General features: G+C 45.1%; 1 protein-coding gene across 1 annotated transcript in view; it reads left to right on the plus strand.

Moving 5' to 3' along the window:
- The first annotated feature begins 7,224 nt into the window (after window positions 1–7,224).
- TRIM71 (tripartite motif containing 71) overlaps window positions 7,225–26,962 on the plus strand; it is a 55,466-nt gene continuing 35,728 nt past the window's right edge. The window contains exons 1-3 of the mRNA XM_005518980.2: window positions 7,225–7,552; window positions 7,701–7,834; window positions 7,947–8,881. Coding sequence (XP_005519037.2) covers window positions 7,997–8,881 — 885 coding nt within the window. The 5' untranslated portion in view covers window positions 7,225–7,552; window positions 7,701–7,834; window positions 7,947–7,996. The remainder of the gene's footprint in view (window positions 7,553–7,700; window positions 7,835–7,946; window positions 8,882–26,962) is intronic.

A 26,962-nucleotide genomic window follows, 5' to 3' on the forward strand; every position in this document is an offset into this window, starting at 1 on the left:
CTGAACATTTCAGGTCCAAATTAGCTCCAAAGCATGTTTCCTGCTAAGGACAATGCAGAAATAGCACTGCTTTTCCATCTCACTATTCAATTTATACCTTTGGAACTGACCTGTCTCCATCAGAGCAGCTGCAGGAGAGAGCAGCACCTGAATGTGGGTCAGGATTAATGCTGGATGTTACATGAAATCATCCGAGGGAGCCTGCCACTGGCTGAGGTCACAGTTTGCCAGTGCTCAGGGAATCACACTGCGTGACCCTGAGGGAGAAGCGATCTGTCCACACTCCCCAGGGAATAATGAGGAGGAGGCAGAAGGGGGAAGAGAGGCAGTGCTTGGATGCAGGCAGCCTTAAGACGTAGGTGACCTTCACAACCATTCAAAGAGATAGGAGATGCTATTGTCCTGCACTGCTACACACTGCACAAGTGCTTCACCCTTCCCAGCACAAGGTCAGCCACAGCAGTGCCACAGTGTGTTAGGGGACGCTCACACGTCCCACTTTGGGGGCTGGTCATGAATAGCTGAGGGTGCCAGTCTTCCCAGCTCCCGCCGCCAGATCTGGAGGGGAACAGCTGCCTGCGCCCAGAGTTTACACAGCTGTGGGGAAGCATTAGCAGCTGACAAGCCACTCTCCCTTAAGCGTCAGCATGCACCACCTCTCGCTGTTACAGGCACTCCCCCAGCCGACTAAAAGGATCTTGCAGATGTGAGCAAGAGCGAAGGTAAGGAGAACTTTTGAGTTACAGCCAAGTTAACTGGGCAGAGAGGATAAATGTGGAGTGAGGTATCTCAGCAGAAGCAGTGTCAGGAAACAGAAGACTAATAATAAAACTTTTGCAGTTATTAGCCCATAATGCTGGCACCTGCTTTACACCTCCAGCTGCTCAGAACATGCATTTCTTGACCTGTAGAGCATGTTTGCAAGGTATGTCTATTTTGCCAAGCCTTTCCCGAAAGGGAAAAGTGATCTGATGGGACATTTTGTTGAAGGTGAGTTTGAGAACCTTCAAGACTGCTCCAGCATCAGTTTTCACTCCCAGTCAGTGAAGTCACTTCTTGTGACTGAGACATGGATTTAGACCATTCTTAATGGTAGGCAACACATCTGAAAGCTGTTTAGAACAGAATCAGGGTGAGAAGAACCAGACATTTGCATCCTCTGGCCTTGAGCCCATCCTTGGGGGGCAATAGTTGAGCTGTCATCATCAAAGATTAAAGCCAACACAGGTACTTAGCCTAACAAGAAATCTGATTGAACAGATGGTGAATAGCGAGAGATTTGAGAAGTCTGGAAGAAGAAATTGGTTTTAGAGAGACAGTCATTGGGAGGTAAAGGTGCTAAAAATCCTTTGTGATGCTAAATTCCCACTATGTGGTTAGAAATTAATGTTTTCAGACAGAATTTTTGAAAAGAAGAAAATTTATCAGAATGCACAGCAAAGAAAGAAAAAAAAAGGTAATTTAATTTTTTCTCAAATGCATACTGTGCAGTAGGAAAGCTAGAGCAAGGCCTAAGCATTAAAGTGCTCTGGGAGACATTATAGTAGAAGTGAAAAAAACCCAAAACTTCCTATAGTTCCTATACATTGAAAAATTATATCTTTGCATCAGTTGCCTGCAGAGCTTAGTGCTGTAAAGCAAGACAGTAGGTGTTTGCTTCTTTCTGGGAATAGAGGATTGATGCCTAAACCTGGTAGTGTCTCTGGGGTTAAAAGTCATGTCAGCTGCTGGAGTGCAAGATCCCTGCTTCCCAAAGCCAGGCCTTGAAGACTGTACTGATGCAAAGATGCACACCAACAAGATTTCTAGATTTCACTTGCATGTGTATGCAGAAGAGGCTCTCTCTGCTCCTCTCTGGATCCCTTCACACCCTAACAAGCACATCTTTAAACTCAAGGTGACCCTGCTGTAGGGGGGGATGGATGGGTGGAGGAGGGGGGTGTCAAGAGCTTGAATTAATATGCTGAGCAAGCCAGTTTCCAATGATTTATACCATGGGGACAACACTTACTGCTTCTTTGCTCCCCAGCCCTCCACCCTGCTCAAGATCCAGCATATCCTACAGGAAGCTCAGCAACACATGCAGAAAGTTGAGCTTACTACTGTACTTACTAATGGATCCAATGACAGATATATGGTTGAGCAAGAGTCAGTGTGCAGGAGCAGGCATGGCAAATTTGGAATCTGAGGCAAATTTAGAAGTTTGTGCTCGCAAGAGGAAAAATGAGGGAAGGAGAAAAAAAAACCAGCACAAATCAGAGCTAAAGTGGCTGAACTTAAGTGGCACAGTAGTCCATGGAGCACAGTTGTGGTGAAAACCAAAAAAAAAATATGGATATTCCTCTGAGTGTAATGAATAAGTCACTAACAGTGAGCTAAAACCCAACAACAAAACCTTCCTCGTTCGTTTGTCTGGCACTATTTGACAAATGTGAAATCTCCGAATGCTACACCAGCATCAAGATCTTGCTAAAGGCTTTCCTTGTGAGTAGATCTGTTGGAAGTGATGTTTTTGTACATTGATTTACTAGATGAATTCTTGAGCAGGTGAGGCAAAGACCCAAGCAGGTTGTAATGCTGTGTCTCTTGTCTCTTTGTTAAGAGATAAGCAAGGAAGGGGATTCTCAGGGGCAACAGGACAGGGAGAGTTTTAGGTCTTGGTAATCTTTAGGAAAGACTGCAGAATTTGAAGCAATGAACCACTGCACAGGCTCTTTTATGGCTGTGGTACACCAATATTGGAGTTGGAAATGTTTTCTGGGTCCTTGGGTGCAAAACAGGAACAGTGATAACAGGAGTTCAGACCTCCCAGTTTACCATTACCTGTGCACATTTGGGGGCTTACACCAGCTCCTCAGCTACTCCTGCTCACAAGACCTGCTGAGCTCTGAGCTCACAGCACTGCCTTGGTGCTCAGCACAGCAGGGCAAACCCCATCAGGCTGCTGGACCACTTCACGCAGGTGGCATAGGGGAGAGCTCTTTCTGTGAATGCTTGCCTCTAAAACTACAGAAAAATATCCCCAAACTCACCATTACTCTACCTGGTTCTACTTAACAAAGCTTTTAACCTCCAGACCCCTGGGTTTTCCAGCTGTATTGCTTTTGGCAGGAACACCGTTCTGTTTGTCCTGTAGCGCTGCTGGCAGAAAGCAGATGCTTTCCTTCAAGAAAACAGAGTTTCCAAGTGGAAAGCACATCCTGGCATTCTAAGCAGATGCCAGAGAATGACTCAGGTCCAGTCTTTTGCCCTAATGTCCTATTTTCCACAAAAAAAATTAAGGGAAAAAAAAAAGGCATTTTTAATGCATCCTCTAGCTGCAGTGGCTGGGCAGTTAGTCAAGGACAGACAAATGTTGCCAAATAGAGATTTTTCAACTAGGTAGAAGATGGCCTGTCTCTTCAGAGCTATTTTGATTCTTGTTAAGTGTCTCTGAAGATCTGGCCAGTCATGCACAGGTTTTAGCATTGTTAGAATGTTTTAATGGTTAATGTTTTAACACAGTTCTGACGTTATCATGACACGGCTATGATTTCAACACATTTTAAAAGATGGGCTTGCCTTTACTACAAACTACATTGTTTCAAATTCAGACCAGCAACAGTGTATGAACGGAGGACAAAGGAAAGATCAGAGAAATGGGTTGAAAAAGACTGGAAAAAGGGGGATAAAATGCGAGAAACCTCAGCAGATTGACACAAAGAAGAACCAGCAGAATGCAGAGAAATGTCTCAGACACTCATATAAGCAGGGAGATTTCATTTATTTGGCATAGAGGGACAATAGCCCTGCTAAACAGGATAGCTATTGTTCTTTTGTTTTTAAGAAACAAAAAGGGAAAATGCGAAGCACTAGCTTCCCAGGGAAAAATCATAAAAATAAGTTCTCATCCTGCTGTCCAATAAGGAATGAGAACCCTCCCGCACTTCACCTATCGCCCCCACGCTGTTATTCACTCATGTGTTTGTCAGCTTAGAAAACAAATGAAATATATTGAGACCTCACTCTGAGGAGAGCTGAGGGTGTTTTTACAGCAGAACAACATAACTGAATAGAAAACCATTGAGTCAATGTATTAAGTGGAAAAATGCACGGTGCTATCTGCTCTGTAGTCGAGCGCACAAGTGTTCCAGCAGCCAGTGCTTCGGAAGGATTATAACACCGGTGTGTTCCCTCTAGCTTTCTTTCAGCATTTTGCATAGTGAAGACAGAAAGCCATCCATAGCTGGGGGAAGCCTCAAAATATTGCATTCCTTCAGTGGCAGAAGTGGAGAGAGAGAAGAAAAGGAGGGCTTTGATTCAGCAAGACAGAGGTGCTCCAAAACGAGGGTGACAGCTGGAGAATAAGGACCCTCTGTTCAGGGATAGTGAATTGCTTCTAGCCTTTTACAAGCTCAGGGAGGGTGTAAGATGTAAACGAGCTTTGGGAGCTTTGGCACAAACACAGTGGATCCTGTCAGCAAAAAGGACCTTCCACAGAGCATAGGTAAGATCGTGAGCCCGTTAAGGACCATTTGAAGCACTGATGCACAGAATTGCCCCCTTCGGCAGGTTTGCTGGAAAGCAAACAGCTGTCACTGAGGGAGGCAGGGGTGTCAGATATGCCTGGAGACACACATCTGGGAATTTCTGCCCAATTAAAATATTTCTGAACACAAAAGATGACAGTTTTCATTGAGGGAGCTGCTGCAAAGCGTTATCTGGGAAACCCAAACAGATCAACCGTGCGCTTGTTGTTTGGGGAGTTCCCGCTCTTCACAACTGACTTCATCAGGGAAAGGACAAGCTCTGCAGCATCATAACTCCCTGCAGTAACCACAGGACAAACAGAGCTGAGGCAAAGCTCAATGATTTTTTTTAACCTCTAGATAGTCAAAGCTATGGTGGATTTCACCTGCATGCTCAAATGTGAACATATGGGCTTGTAACATAAAGAACAGAGCCCCAGAGCCAAATCCTTTAGTGATACATAAGGGAAGTTCTCAGCAGAATATTCTACTGAGGGGCATAACAAATATTCATGCTTGTAAACAACTTAATGCACGTGTGTTGCCCCATGGACTTTATCAACAATTCCCATTGCTTGGTGTTACATAAGGGTGCTAGCACTCCTGAGTTTCTCAGTTCTCTGAAGGGCTTTTTGAGATCCCCACAGGCATGGCTTGAGCTCTGTTTAGTACCTGTCTGCAGAAGACAAAAGGCATTTTTAGGTAGACAATTTAAATTAGCATTATTTGCGTGTCTAAGGCATAAATAGCATTAGTTGTTGGTACATCTAAGGGCTAAACAAAGGACAAACATAATTCAATATATTTTTTAATAACCAGTTTGCCTATTCTGTGGCGGTTCTGAGAATTTATTATCATTACTGAACAGTAATTAGTTTTGAGTTTATTTTGCTTATTTACAGATGCTTCCATTCACTAATCCGTATATTTTCCCATTGTTTTCCTTTTTCCTGTTTTTTTTAACTTTCCAATCCCTAAACCAGTTCCACGTTTCAAAATTTCTCAGATTTCCAGTTTCCTTGTTAAAGGTGCAATGCCACGCGTCTTCTCTTCCTACCGCAAGCTCCGCTATCCAAGAGGGTGGCCACTCGGTCGTGCTGCAGAGGCGAAACTTTCCACCCACACGTTCCTGTTGGCGGGGCATTTAATTAGAACCAAAATAATTGTTGCGGATTTTTATTTAAGTGCGGTCTCGCAGCAGCTCAAACGGCATCTCCGCTAATTTTTTGCTAACTTCATCGCGTCACTTTTAAGGAGAGGAAGCGCCTGCCCCTGCCCAGCAGCAAACCCCCCCCGGGCTCGCCCGCCCGCGCACGGCAGACCCGGCGGCAACCGCAAGAGCGCGGAGAGGAGCCCGTCACCCCTAAACTGGGCGTCAGAACACAAGTACTCGAGAGCCTTAATGTTTAAAGCTGCATTAACGCCTCGGTGCTTTCAAAGAACGGCCCCGGAGCCCCGCTCGCATCCCAAACCCAAAAAGGGCGCGAGGGTCTGGCGACCGCCGGAGCGGCGGCGCGTCAGACCCACGCTGGGAGGGGGGTCCCCGGGGCTGAAACCGGCGCTATTGAAAAATGGGGGGGGTGGGCGAAGGGGGCTGGATGCGGGCGGATGGGGGCAGGTCGGGCCGGAGGAGGGCGAATGTTCCCTGCCCGCCGCCGCCGCCCCCCGGCCGCCCCCCGCAGCCGGGCGGAAGTCAGCCCGCGCCGTCGGAGCTTAAAAGGCTCCCGCACGCCGCACCGCCCCAGTCCCGGCGGCCGCAGGGGGGCCGGAGCCAGCGCCGCCGCCAGCCCCGCGCCCCCCCCGGGCCGCCCTCCGCACCCCGCCCGGCGGGGGAGGCGCCCGGCGCGATGGCTCTCCCCGGATCCCACCCCGCCCGGGACGGTGCTGCCGCATCACGGGGTAATTCCTGCTAATTCACCCCCCGGGGCCGGTGGGCTTCGGCTCGGCAGATCGCGGGGGAGGCGGGCGTTTTAGTTTTCACTGCTTTCCCCCCGCCGCCCCCCCCCCCCCCACCCCCCACCTCCCCTCGCCTCTTCTTCGGGTTTTATATTATTTTTGTTTTCTCAATAAAACACCACGCGAAGAGGCGAGATGACAAAGGAAATGTGATCCTAGGCGCTGCAGGGGCTCAGAGCGAGAGAGAACCGGAGAGGAGGAGGAGGAGGAGGGGGCGAGCGTAGCGCTCTCGGATAGCATTGCACAGCGGCTCCAATTTGTGCGAGCGAATATAATACACCCCCCATGAATAATTCAGGGCGGCCGGCGGGGACCTGCCGCTGCTCCTCTGCCCGGCCGCCGCAGCCTCTGCGAGCCCCGCCGAGCCCGCGGCACTGAGCGGGCGGCAGCAGCCGGGTACCGCGTGTGTGCCGGGGCTGCTGCGGGCTCGGCGCTGCCCTCCGCGGGAAGCCCCGCGTAAAGGAAGGCGTCCGGCGGGAGCCGGCACTCGGAGAGGCGAGAGAGGGGACTGCCCTTCTTGGCCGTCCTCGGAGCCCTTTTATTCTTCCCATCTCCTCCTCCGCGTCCCGCCAGCGTGAGTCTCTGCCGGTGGGGTGGGCACCAACGCCGCCCTCCATCCCCACCCCCCAGTCATGCGGTGGTGGAGCAGGCGTCGGCGGGGGAAGACTGGAGCCGGAGAAGTCTGCCTGGCTACTGTGTTTCAGTGCCTCTCTCTCTCCTAGAGCTGCTCTGGATTGCAAAAGTGGAGGGGGGGAACTGAAACGAAATTTCCCCTTCCCCCCCGACAAGCACAGGTTTAAAGGAAAAGAGGAAAAAACCCAACGCCCCAAGAAGAAAGAGCGAAACTTGAGTTAAGCCCCTGCTGCCCCCCACCCGGCCGGCCGAGACGGACTTGCACTGCCGCCCCGACCCGGTTCTGCGGCCGTGGGAACCGGAGCCGAGCCCCGGCGGGCAGAGTTCGGTCCCCGCTGGATGAGGCGGGGATCGGGCGGTCGGCGCCCATGCACTTTCCGTTTAGGAAGAGGACAAGTAACCAAACCACGTTGTCAAACTGCTGACCCGAGGGGGAGATGAGAAGACTGTGTGAGGTATTGACCGATCGGGGAATCGATACAATTTGTCTAATGCAACGGGGGATCGGGGGTTAAGTACATGAGAGGGAAGAAAGGATCCATTTACTGAGGGAGAACGGGACAGCTACACCTTGATACCAAAAATACTCCCCCCTCCCCGCAGCAGCCAGCCCGGCAGCAGCGACGTACGAGGAGAGGACCCAGCTCCCTGCAGACCGCCGGATCGATGACACCGTATTTGCAAAACCGGCCCATCGATCCCACTTGGCAAAACGACTGATCGATGCCAGCTTGCTCGTAAGCTGCTTGCAGAACTACTTTCTCCCCGCGCCCCTGCTTTTTCCGCCCACGCTTTTTTTTCTTTTTTCTTTTTTTTTCTTTTTTTTTTCTTTTTTTTTTTTTTTTTGAGGGAGGAGAGACACGTTTTTGCCCCCCATCGGGGAGTCAGGCCCATCGCAAATGGCTTCGTTTCCCGAGTCCGACTTCCAGATCTGCCCGCTGTGCAAGGAGATGTGCGGCTCGCCGGCTCCCCTCTCGTCCAACTCCTCCACCTCCTCGTCCTCCTCGCAGACCTCCACCTCCTCCGGGGGCGGCGGCGGCTCCTCCTGCGGGGGCCCGCCGCGGCGGCTCCATGTCCTGCCCTGCCTGCACGCCTTCTGCCGCCAGTGCCTGGAGGCGCAGCGGCACCCCGGCGCGGGGGACGCGCTCAAGCTGCGCTGCCCCATCTGCGACCAGAAGGTGGTGATCTCGGAGCCCTCGGGCATGGACGCGCTGCCCTCCTCCAACTTCCTCCTCAGCAACCTGCTGGACGTCGTCGTCGTGGCGGCCGCCGCCCACGAGCAGAAGAACGGGCGCGCCGCCGGGGCCGGCCCCGCCGCGGGCCCGGGCGGGGGCGGCGGCGGCACCACCGGGCCCCACGGCCGCCCGCCGCCGGGGCCGCCCCGCGCCGCCGGCTCCTCGCCCGCCGCCGCCGCCTCGGCCGCGCCCTCCTCGACGTCGTCGTCCTCCTCCTCCTCGGGCGGCGGCGGCGGCGGCTCGGCGGCGCTCCTGCTGCGGCGGCCCCACAGCCGGCAGGGCGAGCCCCGCTGCAGCTCCTGCGACGAGGGCAACGCCGCCAGCTCCCGCTGCCTCGACTGCCAGGAGCACCTGTGCGACAACTGCGTGCGGGCGCACCAGCGCGTCCGCCTCACCAAGGACCACTTCATCGAGCGCTTCGCCGCCGGTCCCGCCGCCACCGGCCCCGCCGCGCCGCTCGCCCTCAGCCCGCCCTATCCCGCCTCGCCGTACAACATCCTCTCCGTCTTCCCCGACCGGGCCAGCTACTGCCAGCACCACGACGACGAGGTGAGCGCGGTGCGCGGCACGGCAGGGACGGAGGGAGGGAAGGGGCGGCCGCGTTCCCGCCCCTGGCCGGCGCCAGAGGGCCCCCGCCCGCATCGCTCGCTGCCGGGGGGCGGCGGGGACCGGCCGCGGGGCTGGGGACAGGGGGCGGGAGCCGCTGACACACCGGGGAGGGCGTGCGGAGGGGCGGCAGCGTCCCGGCAGCGCCCCGCTCCCACCGGGCGCTGCTCCGCTCCGCCGCCCGGGAGGAGGAGGAGAAGGAGGAGGTGAGCCGGGGGGGACCCTCCGCGAGGAGCGGGACGTGCTGTCCCCGGAGGCGGCCGGCGGAGCCCCGCTCTGCCCGTGAATGGTTTGCAGCGGGGGCATTGGGCAGCTGCGGGCGCTGTGCCCCTCAGAGGGAGGGAGCTGGTCGGGCGCGTACCGAGGGGTGGCGGGGCCGTGGAGATGGACGGAAAAAAAAGGTTAGAGTGCCCCAGAGTCCCAGTATTTAATTAAACTGGCTTGAGGAATCTGCTTTCCACAGTCGTGTTCGGTGTGTAACTTACTGGAGAAAGAAAAACGAATAAATAGGGAAGGAAAATAACTGTGTTGAGAAAAGGACATATTTTTGATTACTTAATTATAAAGAAATGAAAGGTAGTGAAAAAGTTAGCAGAGATACTCATGCTTGCACATGCCAGCTGCATCTACTGCTCTTGGTCAACATTTTGTCTGCCTCTGTGGTGGCAAACATCTACTGATGCAAAAACAGGAACTAGCTTTATGTGGTGTTAATTTAAAACGCTTCGGCTTTGCAAGTTCTGGTTCTGGTGACCCTAATTATTGTTTCATAGATCTTAAAAGAGGCAGTGGCTTCTTCAAAATGTACTTGAAAGTGTCTTAAGTTTCATTGGGATAGTTTCTTGCTGTGGTAGTTTGAAACTTGAATTTTCATTTGATGAAAATGGCGATCTGCTGACTTTCCCCTTTTGCTCTGGGGGTCAACGCAAGGGGCTTTTGCTGGAATTTTCCAGTAACCAGTGTTGGAGGTAGTTTCCTCCCAGGATGAAATTGCACATCAAGGGGCTTCAGGGGAAAACCTGCCTGAGGACAGGGGTAGTAGTACAAGAGTTTCCTGTGGGATGCTTGCTTAACTGATAGATGAAGGCATTCAGCCTAGGGAAATGTGATGCCTTTGTCTTCAGTTGTCAGGGGCACTTTTTCTGTCTCCTCTAGTGTTGCTACAGCTATGAAATAATTCTAGAAAGGTTTGGCGTTCTGTGTTTCTTAAAGTTTGTAGTGGCAGAGGACAGACTGTATGAATTCTGTGGAAAAAGAAAGACCTTAAAATGACATTTGGGGGTCATGAAGTGTGACTGAGGAGCAATCAAGTTTTTAACAAAAAAAAAAAATGCAACCCAAAAACGTTATGGCAACGGGACTGCTTACAGCTTTTTGTGGCATCTCAGGATCTCCCTAAGAGTGTGCTTTCTAAAGTATTTGTGCAATACTGAATGCTAGACTGAAATGAAGCATGATGTTCTTAAGACACCAGAAAAAGCCATCTTTTCTGCATTCATTTTGGAGTATAACTTTGGTCTTGTGGTACAGGCTAGAAAGCTTCTAGTTTTTTTGTTCTCAGTAGGATGAAAGTTCTTTTTGCAGTGTGTAAAAGTGAAACAATTGAGGGCTTTTGGCCATAACATAGAATATCCAGCTTTAAATGCAATATATTCTTCATCACTTAGTTAAAAGAGTAGCTGGGATTGGAGCTCCAAGGTATATTGTGAACTTAAAATCTTAAATTGGAAAGGGAACAAAGGTATTTAGCCTTGCTTAAGCTGTACTAGAAGTAACTTCTGAAAAAGCTTAATTTGTTTTACATACATGATTTTACTTTCAACAGTGTGTTCTGAAAAGGGTACACCTCTTAAAAGATTGGGTTTGGGTGTTCCTGTGTCCTGTAGACCTAGAAATTGTTTTAAAACAAGTATTTTCAAGCCTTCAGCTCCTGTTGAGAAAGGCTTTTATTCTGCAAATTAATGATCTACTACTGTTCTTGATTAGTGCGTTTTGGTGGGCTCCTTAATGCGGATGTGCCTGATCAGTATTTGCAAGTATTTATTCATTCAAGGGGAATTGTTTGGGAGAGACTGACTGCTGGGAACAGTTTGTCCTGTAAATCTTTATCACTTTGGCTAAAAATATGAGTGAGGTGTACAACTTTTTTTTTTCTAAGAAAGGGTGGCTGCAAAACTGTGAGGGTTATTGCTTGTTTAAAGAATGCTATTTACAGCCTCGTAAAAGGAACGATAATAGAAAGGCAGCCTTCCAGGAGAATACTTAGTGCATCACTTAAGCACTTTGTTCGGCTAATAGTGTAAAAACAAACCTAAAATGCAAGGCAGGAATAGTAGCCTGAAACCTTAATACTAGTAGTTAAAAACTCTGGTTCTGCTCAGTATGTGAGAAAAGCTGGTGAGCAGGATATTCCCTCAGATTAATTCAGGGAGGTGAGTTTTGGGCACAGGCAGATCTCATCTGCAAGATGCTGGAAGAGTAGTTCTCTTACATGCAGAGCTCTCCTTCCCCCTTACACTGTTACAAGGAGTTTGACCCCATCCCTGAGGGTTTTCTGCACAAAATTTGTTGGCTCCTTTGTTTTGTGCCTCCTTGCCTAGGACACGATTCTCCTGTCCTAATACTGCTACTCACGTGTCGCCTTTCGTCCTGTTCCTCTCTGGTCTTTCCACCCCTCCACTGTCCATTCCCTATAATTTTCCCTCATTCCACCTTCGTTTTGAGACTCCCTCGAGTGAGAAGGGAAATAGCACCGTGGGTGGTTACTTACTGGGTGTTCCAAGTCTCAAAACAAGACTACACATACACATTTGCCAGACAAGATCAGTGTAGTTGCTCATCCTCTTAATGCAGAGAAATGCAGATTTCAGCTTTTAACTGGGATGTCTGGTGTAGTCTCTTTAGTCAAGATGGTTCTGGTCACAGTTGAGCTGTTGACTGCTGTTGGTGTGCTTTGAGTACCTAACAGTCTCTGAAACAGAGAATATTGACTGTTAGAGTAGTGGCAAACATTAAAGAGAGTGGAACCCTGAACACTGCTTTCGGGGTGGCAGTGCATGCAGATATGATAGTGATGCATGAAAGAAAACAAATAAAATTGTTGTGGGGTGGGGGGGGAAGCAAAAGCCAATTCTTTGTCATAGAGCTGCTGTTGAAATCAGTCTGGTGGTTTACCACTGGGAACCTCAGTGTCTGATGTAAAATGCTATCATGGTGGCAGGGGAAATGCTTAAATTCGGATATTTCAAAGCATTCTATAAAAGTAACCATGTTGCAACCCTGATTTTTTTTTCTTGCAGTGTTTTTTTTGTATGGACAGAACTATCACTGCTACAGTAGCAGCTAGATGTTATAAAAACCAACTAGACTAAGACTAGAGAAAGATTTTACTTTAGTCTTACTCATAATTAAATCAAATTTCCTACCTGATACGTCAATTTGTTCTTGATTGTTTCATCTCTGACTGAAAGAGCACCTTTTTCTTTTCTTGGAAGTATTAATAAATTGTAAGCTAAACCACGATTTTAGAATACGTTGGAACAGCTGTAGGACGCTTGGCTTGTATTGATAAACTATCTGGATTCAAGTGAGTTTGCAGAAAGTGGAAAATGCCACAAGTTGCAAGTTGAATAATTGGGGTTTCATTTATGCCAGAGCTCATTCCTTGTGTGCTTTAATATAACACTTCATGATGACAGTGGCGGATGGTCAAAACACTTCAACAGCAGACCTCTAACACTTTCTAGGGAAAGTGTGGAGTTGCCAAATTCAGTCAGCTTAATGGTGTGTGACCCTTCTCGTTCTCATTATTCTATGAATTCCATTTTAGAAGTGGCTCTTGGACTACCAAGACAAACATGACAAAACCCTGTAGCACCACAGCTCCGCTCCCTCCATTGCAAGAAAGGATTTTAAAAGTCTTTCTCCCCTTGTCCTTGGACACACTGTTCCTCCCTTTTCCTCTTATCAAGTCTATCTTTGGTCAGGTTCTTAACTGATCAGATTAATTTACAAACTCTTAAGTTTCTTGCCAAGTGAGTTGAAATAGTTCATGAGGCTTTTGGAGCATGTAGACAACACCTGCTAAAATCAGATTGCTATGTTGAATCCTGGGGTTGTGTATATTCCTGGATTTCTTATCTTTTCAGGTTACAGATAAAATTATTTCCTTCTTATTGTTTTACAGATTGTGAAAGATGCAATTTTTGGAGGATTGTAAGTGTATAGGGGAAAACATTCAACTGCATAGCAGTCAGCTGAACTGAAAGCTACTTACCTGGTACCTTGGCTAAATTTGCTGATTGAATTTATGTCTAAGCTGCTCTAATGTAGGGTAAAGCTGTGGTTTCACAATAGGGAGCAAGCTGTCTTAACGTCTCACGGATGTGCGTGCTCAGGAGATTCTTCTGTGAGCCAATTTAACTCACTTAACATGACAGAAAACTTTCCCTTTTGCTAGCGCTGGTATAAGTTTATTTTAATTGCAAGCTGAACTGGTATGAGGGCAAAGGAGGGTATAGAGTGGTTAGACAGGAATGGTAGGTTAAACGTGGTTGCCTTTGTGTAATGGCTTTCCATACTGCCAAATGCTGAGGTTTGCTCCCTGGTGCTGCCAGTGCCATCCCACCCACGAGGCTCGCCACAGTGGTTGGCGGATGCAGAGGGAGTATGCCCGAGTTCCCAGTTCCAGTTCTCCATCTCTTGCTCCAGGGTTATTTATATTACAGCCTCTTGCTGGTTCTCTTGGTAATGTTTAAGGTTTTTGCTGCCTAACAAAACAATTAAGAATTTTAGGAGTGCATCCTGAGGCAGTGGTCTTAAAATGTGATATGTTGTGTTGCTGGTGTTGTGACTGCTTGAGCTTCATCTTTAAAGAAAAATGTGCACATGATCTAGAGAAATTTATACTTCCAGTGTATGTAAGAAACTGCATATAGTTCTTTGTACTCATGCAGCCTTCATTTATCATACTTACCGTGTCTTTTCTGGTATCAAATGCACATACAGGTGCCCATCTGAAGACAGTGCTTCAGATTAGGTTACTGACACTTATGTTTTCCTTTTTAACTTTTTCCCGATAAAGAAAGCAGGGTGGTGATTTATTTTGGTCATATGTGATTTATGGAATGTGGATTTAACATCCCTAGGATAAGGGGTTGAAATAATCTTTTTTTCACCTTTTTTTTTTTTTTTTAACTTACAAATACTGTTCAGCTATCAGGTGTTAAACCTCTGGGATTATTCTGCCTTACCTTCACTTTAGATACCTCTTCCCCATCACATCTTTATGTCCTGGCTCTTCCCTGCATGCAGAAGCGTTTTTATTTAACTCTTCTTTAGGAAGAGAATTAAAACTTCATGTTTTAAACAGCTTTAATACCATACTGGACAGAATCCAAACACCCCTGCTTTGCAGTGACTGGTGTTGAAATCCGCTCACCATTTTAGGGTAAATACAGCAAAGTTGTCAGGTTTTTCTCTTGGTGATAATGTGATTTTGTTATGCTACTGGCTTAATTAAACAAGACTTCAGACAATTTCCAGTGAGGGAAAATTGGAAGAAGCAGCAATGCCTTGGATGTTCAGGCAACTTTCATGGACTGTTTTTACTTGGAACAACATGTCTTTGAAAACCCAAGAGTATTGCTGTGTGTAAGGGTATTGTGCTTGCAGGCTGCAGCATAGACCTCTGAGGTCATAGTGACTTTCCTAGAGAACATACAACTGGAGATGTGCATACAATAAATAGGCATGAAACTAGACTACTGTGTACCTGTGTTTTTGTTTTTTTTTTTAAATTATGGTTTTGTTAGAACTGATGTCTTGAAGCATATCTTGTAACTGGGGGAGAAGGTCTGGCTGAATTTTTGCTTCAATTTAGTGACAAAATCTTGCATCACATGTAGCAGTTTCTCCTTTCAGCTAAAGCTTCAGAGCATGTAAACACACTTGCTAGACCAGGCATCCTTAAAGGAAAACTACTTAGTTCCTCTGTTTAAAGTCAAGGAGGTATCATTCCTCTTTCAATACTGTCTTGACCCAGTCTCTTCCTAGCTTTCCTCCCATACTCCCTTCCTTCCTGCAAAGCTGTTGGTGTCTTTCCATCAGACAAAGAATCACGATGTGTTGAGAGCATAGATCTTAAGCTGCACGAACAATGCACTGAATGCAAGACTAATGTTACCACAGATAAGATTTCACAGAAGGGGTTTATTGTCTTCAGCTGTAATCCACTTTCAGTAGAGCAGTTACAAATATAATCTTGGATTGTAATTATGTAGCCCATATTTTTTACTAATGCTTTTAACCTATCATTCCAAGGCTTTAACTTGGAGTGTAGAAATACTGGAGGGGAATGGGACTGGCTACTGCTTGGCAATCCAAGTATTGGTTAATGTACTGAATGGATGTCCCTGATCCTGAAATATATTAAGCATATTAACTTTGTTTCAGCTGTTCTCCTCATGGGCTCAGCTCAGCTCCAGTTCCTTCCATAGGTTGTTTTCTTTCTCTGGCTGTGCTTGAAGCAGGCCTCTGTGGGTGGGATGGGTTTGGTCCTCCTAACAAATTAGGCTTGTGCATCCAAATCAAGTCACCAAGAAATGGAACAAAAACATGTTAAGGAATTGGAGCATCACTATGTGCCAGCCTCTACCTTGAGCACAAAAACTTCTTCACTACATAATGTCACCTCAGACATTATTTTATCTTTCCTCTTTGTTCTACCATCTTAAAGAAGAGAAATTGTATGTGGCTAAGACAGTAGTGTGCTTCTTTACTCAAGTTCCTTTGATGCTCTCAGCTACTTGTTTCTTTCTCTATCAACCCTCAACAAAACAAATTCAGTTACAGAGTCCATATAGCTCCTGATCTTTTTTAGCAACTAGAAATGTTGGCCAGCTTTGAATGGTCTAGCTGTATAGCATAGTATGAAAAGGAATAAAACCCAGTACCCATGGATGAGGCTCATGAATATATGTTCTGTGTTGTTCAGGCATCTTGGATATGTGTGCAATACTGACACAAGAATTAATTCATAGTTACGTGTTCAGCTCTAAGAAATAAGAGCTCCATTCCTGTTATTTCACTTGAGCGTGTAATACGCACTGCTAAAACCCCAGATGGTGAACTTTTTGGATAGGATGATGACTAGTTAGCAGTCTGCCTCATGTGTGGTTGAAATATTTTTGAAGTGACTAAGACTTGAACTGGAAACCTCAAGTGCTTATTGTTTTATGGTTCTGTGTGCTTTGTGCTGTATGCCTCTGCACTGGTGCTGAGCTGGAGAAAATGGATTACCTCCCAGCAGCAGGGAGGCAACTTGAGGCAAGCTCTAAACCTGTTGGACTGGCAATGGGTGCGAGTCACTTTTCAGAGTTGGGTAGCTTTTAGCATTCTGGGGATTGTGAGGTATGCCTTGAATGCTACAGAGAAAATGACCTCAACTGAAGAAACATGTGAATTGCCTTTAAACTCATTTCTGAAGTAGATAAATTAATCCAGCCAAAGGTGAGTGTTGTCACCTCAGCAGCTATGTTTTACTCCTGTGTGTTACTACAGTACTATCTCTCCTAAGATCACACAAGCAATCACAAGGCTGCTGTCATACCAGTGCTTTCCAGGGATATGGGAATAGCAAATGCTCACTCGCCCTTGAATCTGTCTTGTGGGGAGAAGGGTGCTTTAATGAGCTAAAGGTAATAGCTGAACTTGCATTGCATCATCTTCCCTCTAATTCTGGATAGGCACCACACATAACCAAAATATTTAAAGGTGTTCTGTGAAGTTTGCTAAACCCTATCTCTTTCAGTTGACTGCTACTATTACATGCCCACCCCATATATTTTGTGGATAGCCAATGTTGTTATAAACTACCATCTACTGTAAATATTTTGTTTTGCTAGGCAAGGTATTGTGAATGTGCAGAACTACCAAATGCTGTGTTTGGCTGGATTAAAAGGCTGGCAGGGATCTCAAATTCAGCAAACTTATGTGTGCTTCTTGGATGGTAGTGCTTGAGCTTGTGGCTGTAACTTCCCCATGTCCCATGTTGTCTTGGGTTTTGTGGATTCTGTGTGGATGTCTAGGTACTGGCTGGCATATGCTAAAAAACTAATGTTATACAGCCTTTTGTTCAGCTGCTTGTGGTTAGCAAAAGGCAAAAACTATTATTTAGAGTAAAATGTTAGCTATTAGACTTAAAATCCTCTTCTTTTCCCTCCCCTTTCGCTTCAGTGGTTCTTTTTACTCTGCTGTGCACACTGTCAGACAGTTAAGTGTACAAAATAAAAATCCCTACCCTTAAATACTGAGTGTGAGCGAAAGCTTGAAAGCTGTCTGCATGGATGCCCTTAAGCTTTGTACTCCAACCTAGTGCTGCATCAGGGACTAGAGAGATGCCCCTGTCTTGTGTCAGGGTTGGTAGAGTGAAGCACCAGTGAGTGAGTCAGGACTGGTTGCCTGACAAGGTTACTATTGCTGATCTTGAATTTGTGACCTTGAATAATGCCATGTCAGGCTGTGGAGGGTGTAAGGGAGAGCCATCAGGTAGCTCCTGGGGTCTTGCTGTGCTTAGGAAGTCAACTCTATAGTTTTGGGATGTTTTAGTAAGTGTGTGTGTATGTGAGGCAGAGAGGGTCTGTTACTCTGAGGAAGAACTTTCTTAAGAGCATAGAAAGAAGGAGCGGCATGCCTCCAAGCCTTCTTCTTTTTTCCACCCTTAAAAGCAGTGCCGGTAAAGGGTTAAATTCCAGCCCCCTGCAGCACACCCCGCCCCCACCGCTATATATGGTGTGCCCAAAGGCACTGGAGATTTAATACATTGAAGTTGGAGCGTGAAGGGGGTCTGCAGCCTGCTAGACAAAGTCACTCAAATTTCAAGAATACTTGATCCATACAAAGATGTTACTTGAGAAAGGCATGGCTTCTCTGTTAAGACACCGGTTGCCGAATGAGCCGGCTGAGTGTCCCAAACACAGCTTTTGTGGCTAGATGAGCAAATTGGAAACCAGATTTTCTTTATTTGATGACTGACTGATCAGCGAGCTACTAGCTAAAGTTGTTGTGAGAACCGGACAGCCTCCCTTCAGAGAAGTGGTTATTTGTAGGGGAAAATGAAAATTGTTTTCTCCCACTGAAGTGCTTGCAAGTTGGGGACACTATTGTGCAGATAATGATGCAAGAGAATTTGGTTGAATTGACTGAATACTAGACTGAAATAATGGCAAATAATTTCCCCATGCTAGTTACTGTAAAAGTACCTACAGTGTTGCAGTTGTGTCCCAATAGGATGTATTTGGTGTCAACTTCTGTTAAAGGCTTTTAAATGGATGGGCAAATATTGGATGGGAAGAAAAGAGGGGCAGTTTATGGAAGAAGGAATTAAAAAGAAAACACAAAGCCAAATTTATCATAATAAAGAAATTGGTACTGGAAAGATCAGGCAGTGGTCTGGAGCAGATTATACCCTGAAACAAATAACAACCAAACAAGCAACAATAACAAAACATTAGGGAATTGGAAAGAATGAAGTACAAAAGAATTCCTAGAACACTGAGGTCCCAGTCTTTCTAGTGCTGTTCTTGTATGTACCAAAATGGTAATGGGGGTAAGATTTAATACTCTCCTTGCTTCTTCCCCTCTTGTTATACTTAATACAATTGTCTGTGAGGAGGTGGATGTAATAATCCCTGCCTCCCCCAATATCATGAAAGCATTGATAAAGATTAGAATTAAGAATTGGATTAGAGTTATAAATGGTGGCTGTTGACAGAGTTCCAAAAGGTAACTACATGCCCTCTCCTAGCATGAAGGTGCTGTCTTCTTTCTCTGTTCCAGACAACGTGTATTTTAATTGACAATAATCCATGGTAGCTCCTGCACCCTTCTATCATTACCAGTTTTCTCGAGGGCTCTTGAGACTTGCTGGATAACTAATGTGCGGCCCCTGAGCTTTCTGTTGCTGAAGCACGGCTCCCTTTCTTGAACTACTGTCTGGTGGTTGGTGGGATGCTTCTTAGGGAACTTCATGGTGGGCAGTCTAAGCAGGCTGGGCTGAGTGGAAGCAAGGCTGAAGTGTTTTGAGCTGATTTACTGTGTAGCTGGCAGTTTGCTGGAGGGCTGTCCGCTCCAAACTCCAGCCGCTCCTGAGATGTGCTTTTTCCATTTGTATGCACTTCCCAATGCATACAAATTTGATAAACTTCCTAAGTTTTAGACAATTGTGACTTGTCAAAACAAACAGGACTTTATCTTCGTGTTATTGCTTTTCTGGCAAAGGTGGATTATCCCACCTTTGCATCTTGTCAAAGGTAGTTCACTGCATGCCTCTGAATCCGAACTGTTCCTCAGGAGCAGCTGTGTCAAGTCAGCCTAATTCCTTTGTCTCTTACCAAAAGAAGTGGAAAGCCTCTAAACCAATCTTCTGCTGAACCTGATGGGGTACATGTGGGCCCCTCGTTCCAACTGGCTTATTCCTCAAATAGTATTTCCAGGGAGCAGTTGTGTGCCTTGATGCTGTTACATATTTGCTACCTGGTTAGTGCATGTTCGTACATTGTAGTAACAATTGAAAACTCTTTATAATTCAGGAAGCTAGGTCTTCTAGAGAACTACTAGAGAGATTTTTGCTGGAAGTTCTGAAGCACTGCAGTTATAATTAATATAATGTGTGCATTTTGTTTCCCCTTGTAGGAGGCTTTGGCATAGGCTCGGATATAGGTAAGGTCAGCATGTCTTTGCAAAGACTGGAGTAGTTGGATTCTGTGGCTGGCCACTTGAGCTTGTAGTGGCATACTTGGGCTTGGCTTAGATCCAGAGGCTCTTCTTTCACTGGAACACTTCCTTGTCAGACCTTTCATTTCTTTTCCTATGCCTCTGAGCCAGTGAAGTGAGTTCAAGTAGTACGTGATTACTAATAGTCTTTACTGGTGCTCCTACCTTGGTCTCTTGGCAATGATGCCAAAAAATTTTATACACTGTGAGAACAAACAGGAGGACCATAATTTAAAAGTAGAGGTGTTAACATGAGCTTACTTTCACAAACTGCAACAAAAAAAAACAACTTTGAGCCATGTTTTAAGTTAATAGTTTCATTTTCATATCTCAGTCCTTAGACACAAGCAGTTAACTTGTATTTTTTTTCTTCAGAGAGTACCATAATTTTAATAGCTGTAGAAGTTATTTAGGGTGTTTAAACTACTATAGCTTTATTTTAATTTGTTTCCAATTTGCTTGTCTAGCTGCAGAAACTTTGTGAGGAGGCATTACTCAGCTGCTTCATTTGGCAACCAGTTTCTTAATTGAAAGGCATGACGTCATTCTAACATCCTTGTAAATACAATTAATAGCATTTTTATTCTGTTTATGATATCACTTCTGGCACCTGTTCTTAATGCCAGCCTTCAGCACAGAACAGGGGCTGCGAAGGAGCTTTGGCTGATGAAACTCCTCAGTGGTGAGGACTGAAGATGTAGCGAGGGTTACTTTCTCTTGTCCAAACCTGTTCATTTCATTTTCTTCCCCAGCTCTGCCTTAAACTTTGAGAAGGAAGTGGAATAACATGGATGCTTGAAATAAATTTTTAGTGAAAGCCATAGTTGTGCCCTTCATTATAAAGCATTCTTTTGATTAAGCACCTCACTTTTAAAACGTCATATTTTTTGGTAGTGCACGTCACTGTGTGAACATGGAACAAGAGTTCATTCCTCTCAGCTGTTCAACTTCTCCTGTTGCCATTCATTTGTCTTCATTATATATTGTCAGTGTATGCATGTAAACATCATTTTTATATAGTATTTATGAGGGTTTGGCCAGCATAGTAAGACCAACTTATTTTCTCCTAAATGAACAATAAATCTTGACAGTTAATCAATCTAGGAATAATGTATTGAACCAGTACCCTGTCAGAACTGCTGTTTTGTCTTCACCAGTGTTCAATACAGCTGTTTCAGAAAAAAAGAAAAAGCAGTTTAGTATGTATTCTAGAGAACCTGGTCTACAGTGTGTCCTTCCACTTAAATTTTTAAATTATCACGGAGAAGCCTTGATGGTGTCCTGTCTTACGTGATTTTAATACTCGTTTTCTACTATGAGCAACAGAAAAAAATCATGGTCTCAACTGAAAATACCATATAATGCATGAAATTCAGTATGATCTTGTCTACAGGAGAAGACAATATTTTCATCAATGTGTTATTGTTTGAATTTCAAATTCATTTTAACACCGTCTAGGGAGGAAACATAAAAGGAAACACTTTTCACCAGCTAGGGGATAGATTGGAAAGAGGAAGTGTTGCATATCTAAACGAAGACCGAAGTAAAAAAAATAGAATAGTGATACTTCCCAGCTGAGATTGCTGTATGCTATCCAAATGTGCTGTCAGCAGACGAGAGACTCACTGACATGGAATGCTATCTTGGAAATCTTAGGTTTCTTTCATCCAGTTATTCCTTAGCATATGAGAACAGTGTTAACCTCATTGCAGAATTCAGGTGCGTTTGTATATATGTCTTATCTGTGGATGGAAATCACACAAACTACTTGGGATAACGATAACCTCCCTCATTATAACCCCTTCCTAATTGTCAGCTTTTTGCAGTTTATTCCTCCCTTTGAGAACAATTTTCTCATATGTAGTGGCGTGTGATTTTGCTCCAAAGCTTCCTGGTATGAATTTTCCTTAAGGCATGTGTAAAGAAATAGTCAACACCTGTGTTAGTGGATTGAGGTTTTGGATGTAGATGGGCAGTTTTCCATTTGGCTCCCCTGGCAGAGATACTTTGACAGACAGCTACGTAGTCCCTTGCTGAAGGAGGGAGGTAGTAAGGGGAAATAATCCAAGGTGACTGACACAGCTCCAAACCTAGTAACTTGTTTTGGATGCACATGTTCTAATAAAGTTTAGCACAAGTTTTCTGAGCAGCATGATGTAAAATGATACAAAATGCTACACTTCCAAGAAAGGAAACTTCTCTTCAGAAACCCCTTTCTAGCCCAGTAAAACTGTTGCTAGTCATTCACTAGGAACAAATGGCTGTTGTTGGAAGATACTTTCCTAGGTCAGTACGAGTCAGAATATCATGGCCTGTGGGTTGTTTTCCCCCATTTCAGGTATCTGTTTTTCTCCAGGCAGGGGAGGCATTCCTGCCAAATATGTGTGCCATTGCTCGTTTTCTGCTGCAGCTAGGTGGAAATGCTTTCAGAATGAAAGATCTTTGTAAATCAAGGTTTAAACAAACAAAAAGAAACAAAACCAGCCAAAACAAATTCTCAAAACACCTAGCTCTCATGTGGTCAAAGAAGCCACTTCTTGGAGTAAGCTGACTTATTTTGTGTTTGATCCCGTATGGAGTTACGGAGGGAAACCATTCCTCGAGTGCTTTTGTTAAATAAAGCTGTTGCCATGAATTAAGCAACGCTGCCCTGGAATGTTTCTGATCATGGTCTTGCAGAGCTTGTGACCTTTGCACTGAACATGTGAACTGAAACTTCATCTTCCAGTGTTCAATAACCATGTTAAAAATTCAGAGGTGAGGCAGTCTTGGGATTTCCTTAGGCTAGCTTAAATGCCAAGTGAAATTTAAGTACCGATTTATACAGTTACTCTTTTTTTTTTTTTTTTTTGGTGCTAAGTCTAAGCTACAGTTTATATTACAAATCTGAAAATTCTTTGTCAATTAAAAAGACTTCCACGATTGCATAGACAATGTCTTAAAATGCTTTCATTTATAGAAGCCTACTAAAGCACTAAAATATTCCCACTTTCTTGTCTAGATGCATTCAATTACTCTAACTAGAATGTTGTAGTAGTATACTACTACTGCTTCTTAAGGTGATTGCTTTGACCAGGAGCTGGTTGTAGTGCCTGCAGAGGATATCCAGTTTTAACTGGGCTGCAGCTGAAAGGGGGAGAGAATCAGCTTAAAAACTCTGCCTCTTGCAGTCCATCACTTTGATGCCACTGGACTTCCTCCCCAAATAGAATGCTATTAACAATTAGTCTTTTTCCTGTTTACCAGATAGGAACACTGCCACCTCTTGGCTACTCACCATCCTGACCTTTCTGAAGAACTTTGTTGTTTCTTGTGAGGTTTTCTGGTGCAGTGTTTCTGAATAATTAGGTGGGGGTGTAGTGAAAGCCATAATTGTACCATATTGTAGACTTGAGATTTTGTATGGAGATCCTAATAATTGTGCATTCTACCCTATAACAAAAGAAAGATGGAATATTACTTCTGGTGAAGTGACTTTCAATTCTGACCCATTGCAGTATACATCCCTTAAAAATATACTAAGTTAAGATGGACTTCTGCCCTCATTAGATGAGCTGACCACACAATTTGGCAACAGTGCTGGCATCTGAAAGTAATGTCTGTCACAAAAGGGATTCAGCCTTTATGCCATTAAAAGGAAATTGACAAAGTATTTTCTGCTGATCTTTATTTGGTTTTGATCAAAGCTATATTAAACAAATGCTGAATTCTACAGTTGGGGGGGAAAGGCTGTGTTGGTTCTGACCTTGTTTCTATTATCAGTTTTAGTGAAGCTGACTTCAGGAGTAGTTTAAAATCTTGCAGCTTCAGGATTCCCTATATTGTGGGGGCTTATAGCAGTTAGCCCTGAATTCCAGAACACTTCCCAGTTAGGAGGGAAGTTATGCTTCTACCCAAAAGCCTTTTCTTGCTGTAACCAGCTTTGTCTTTTTCTGTAAAAATCCTGTGTTTTGCCTGCCACATGTTTGTCTGGTTGCGCAGTGAACTTAATTCCCAAGAATACGCACAGAAGGGTGACTTCTTCAGCCCAGTAACAAACAAACTGAGCCTTGAGGAACACCCCTAATGCTGGCTTTTACTAACAAGCCAGTCCAAGGAGTGCTGGGAAGAGCTCCTGCTGAAACCTGCCCTTGTGAGAGAGAAGTCTGAGTAGCCACTTCTCAGAGGACGTTTCCCGTAGAAAATTCTGGTGCAAAGCAGTGGCACCCATAGCCCAGAGGGCTGTAATACCAACTCGTGCAAGCCCCACCTCAAGCAGTGAGTTTTAGTGGAATGCAGAAACTTGAGAGAGAAACAAGGTGCTTACAGAACATGAGAGGACTTCAGTGGTTGAGTGGGATTGTCAGGATGCTGACAACATCCTGACTCCTATATTAGCAACTGGAATTAATTTCTTCGTGTGTAACTTAAGCTCCATAATGGTAATAGAGGATCTGGGTTTCCAGCATCTGTTCAAAAGTTGCATCTCAAAACCCCTTCTCCTTCCTACACCCCCTACCCCAGCCCCTTCAGGTGTGGGGGCGGGAGGTCATGGTGGGGAAGAGGCTTTGTGCTGTTGTATCCCTGTTTTATGTACATCTCAAAAATGAGGCAGGTGTAAATCCAATTTCCTGTGAATGAACTTTCAAATATAACTCCTGAGATGGTGGTTTGGAGTCTCTTGTGGGAGAGACTTTTATAGAAGAACCAGCGTGACTGGCCTGAGAAGGAGAGTAAGGAAGAGCCTGGCTTCCTCATCAGTAGGAGAGGACAGGGACCTGGGGTGCCAGTCAGTACTCCACTGGCTCTTATTTCATATAAATAAATGACTTTAAAAAAAACCACCAAAAAACACAGAATCTTGTATTACTGCAGTACAAACTAGAAAATAAGCTGCAGAGCTTTAAAGACCTTCTGTAGCCGTAGCAAATAAGGCTTCACTGTGCAGGCTATATGCTTCCTTCTTGCAGATTTTAGTGAAGTAACAGAAAAGGGTGAAAGTTACTATATGAGCTTTTTAAGCCTTCCTGTCTGCCTTCATGAATCAAGGTTTAGAACTGCTGAAATTTCATTATTGGATTTAAATGACAAGTAATTTGATAGTCTAGAAGTTACTGAAATATTTTTGTTTAGCAGAAAACCTTCTGTGATGTGTTTAGTTTTGATGGCATACTGATTAAAGGTGTGCTTTGCTGTTGCTGTGGCATTAATGAAAATACTATTTAGCGACTGTTTTTCAGCTTCCTTAGTGCAGAGTCAGTTGCACTGTATAAGCAGTAGTGACAGATTTTTTAAAATGGAGGCTTGCTGGAGGGAGGAAGGATTGGCAAATATGTGATGCATCTAAAAATTGCTGGGAAACATTAATTTTCAGAAGTGTTTCTGCAGTGGCCGATTCATTAGGATAAAACGTTAACGGAATAGTTTGTGGCTAATTTGTGATAAAAGTGAACAGATAATGGAAATTTCAGTGGAAATTTCAGGATTGCTCGAGGCTAAGTATTTTGCATGGAAGAACAAAAACCTACCTTAAGGATTTTTTTCAGCCTTTTTCACAAAGCTTAAGAGTTTTTAACATCTCAAAACATGTTTGACCTCCCCACCCTTAAGCCATTTTGACACTCTTTACCATTGCATTTCAACAGGAAAGAAAGATCCTTTTTATAGCCAAATGGCTTCCTCCTTCTCTTCTGCCTCTTTCCCCCTCCATCCCCCACCCCAGAGAGCCTTTCTAGTGCTCAGGCTTCAGCTGCTGCCTGGATACTGGCTACATCTGTCTTGTTTAGATGGTCCTAAGAAAAAACAGCACCGAATGTGACCGGAGGGCCAACAAGAAGATATGTTTCTTTTCAAATTTGAAAGGAAGCCCTGCACTTGCTTCTGTCTGTTTCTCTAAACTGTTTTTAAATCAATCATGGCTCTTGCTGGTAAATGCTTTCAATCCCCTCCCTCCCTGAAATGGTCAAAATCCAAAACATTTGAAAAAAGTCTAATGAGTTAAACATGGTGGTGTTCACAAGCCTGTTTCCCCTCATACAGCTTCCAATTTGATGAAAATGGGCTCTTGCTTTGAGACAGCCATTGGGAAGAGTTTCTAAGAGGATAGTGTGACTCTAGGTGGAATTTGGAGGTTTGCAAGTCCATAAATACTTACACTGATGGCAGACTGGGCTTTTGTACTTGTGTTAAAAGGGAGAGCATTAAAAACTGATTTTGGACCTAAGCAGTGCTTGATGTTTTGTGGTGAAAAAGATGGTGACTGTCAGGGAAAGAGTAATTATGTGGGGCAGATGGAGGACCGAGTAATTCCTATTTTGGGGGGAATAATCTGATACTTTTAGAGTGCAGGATTAGGGCTGGAACAACGGCAATCTCTGCCAGTCAAGAATGGAGTTACAAAAATGTAGGGCGGTGGTTCTGTTTTTTTAAAGGTTCATCATCTGGGGGTGGGGGTGGGGGGGAAAGCCATGCAACTTGATCCTGTTCATAAAATTCAGCCATAGCTAAAATGGATTTGCTCGTGTGACAATATCTTGTTACACACAAAATAGGAGGAGGCTGTATTTACTTCATGGGAACACGCTGATGTTTTTGCATCACAACCTGTGTGTGTGTCTGGCTGGAGGTGCTAACTTTTGGTTAGTAGTGCCTTTACCACCCCCCACACTGGAAAATGCATCTAATGAACTGCAGGGAACAGGGGAGAAACAAATAGTAGAAGAAATTGCTCTTTTAAGAGTTCCTATTATCCCTTGATTAAATAATGGTTGCTATTACTTTTATTGGTTAAGGAACATATTAGCCATCTCATTTTTAATAGGCTTATACTGCAGTGAATAGCTCTGTGTACGAGCTCTCTTATTGCTAGCTGTGATATTTTTAGTCATGAAAGTAAGTATATAGGAGATGCACCCTAAATAGTTGGCATGTTACTGGTGTGACTTGGGTGTCCAAGAACCCAGTCCTTTAAATTCTGTGGAAATGTTGCTAGAGTGAAACTGTTTAGTTTCAGCATTTCCTCTGTAGTTGCAGTGCTTGAACTTTGGAATCCACTTTCCTGGCTTTTGTGTGGGGAGGCAGAGCAAAATGGATGTTTGCGCTTAACTCAGCACATGCACTGAGCTTCAGATAACAATTATTTGGCTTTTTAACATCCTTGTGTTTGTCATGTTGAGCCAGCCACACGGGGTTGTCCTGTGAATTCGCACACAAGGAGCAGGTCGGCTCGCTGGAGTTTTAATTTCCACTAACCTCGTGTGGCTGCAGACTGGC

Source organism: Pseudopodoces humilis, chromosome 1 (assembly GCF_049639895.1).
Source record: "Pseudopodoces humilis isolate 2021_Gansu_Grassland_sample_001 chromosome 1, ASM4963989v1, whole genome shotgun sequence".
NCBI lineage: Eukaryota > Metazoa > Chordata > Aves > Passeriformes > Paridae > Pseudopodoces > Pseudopodoces humilis.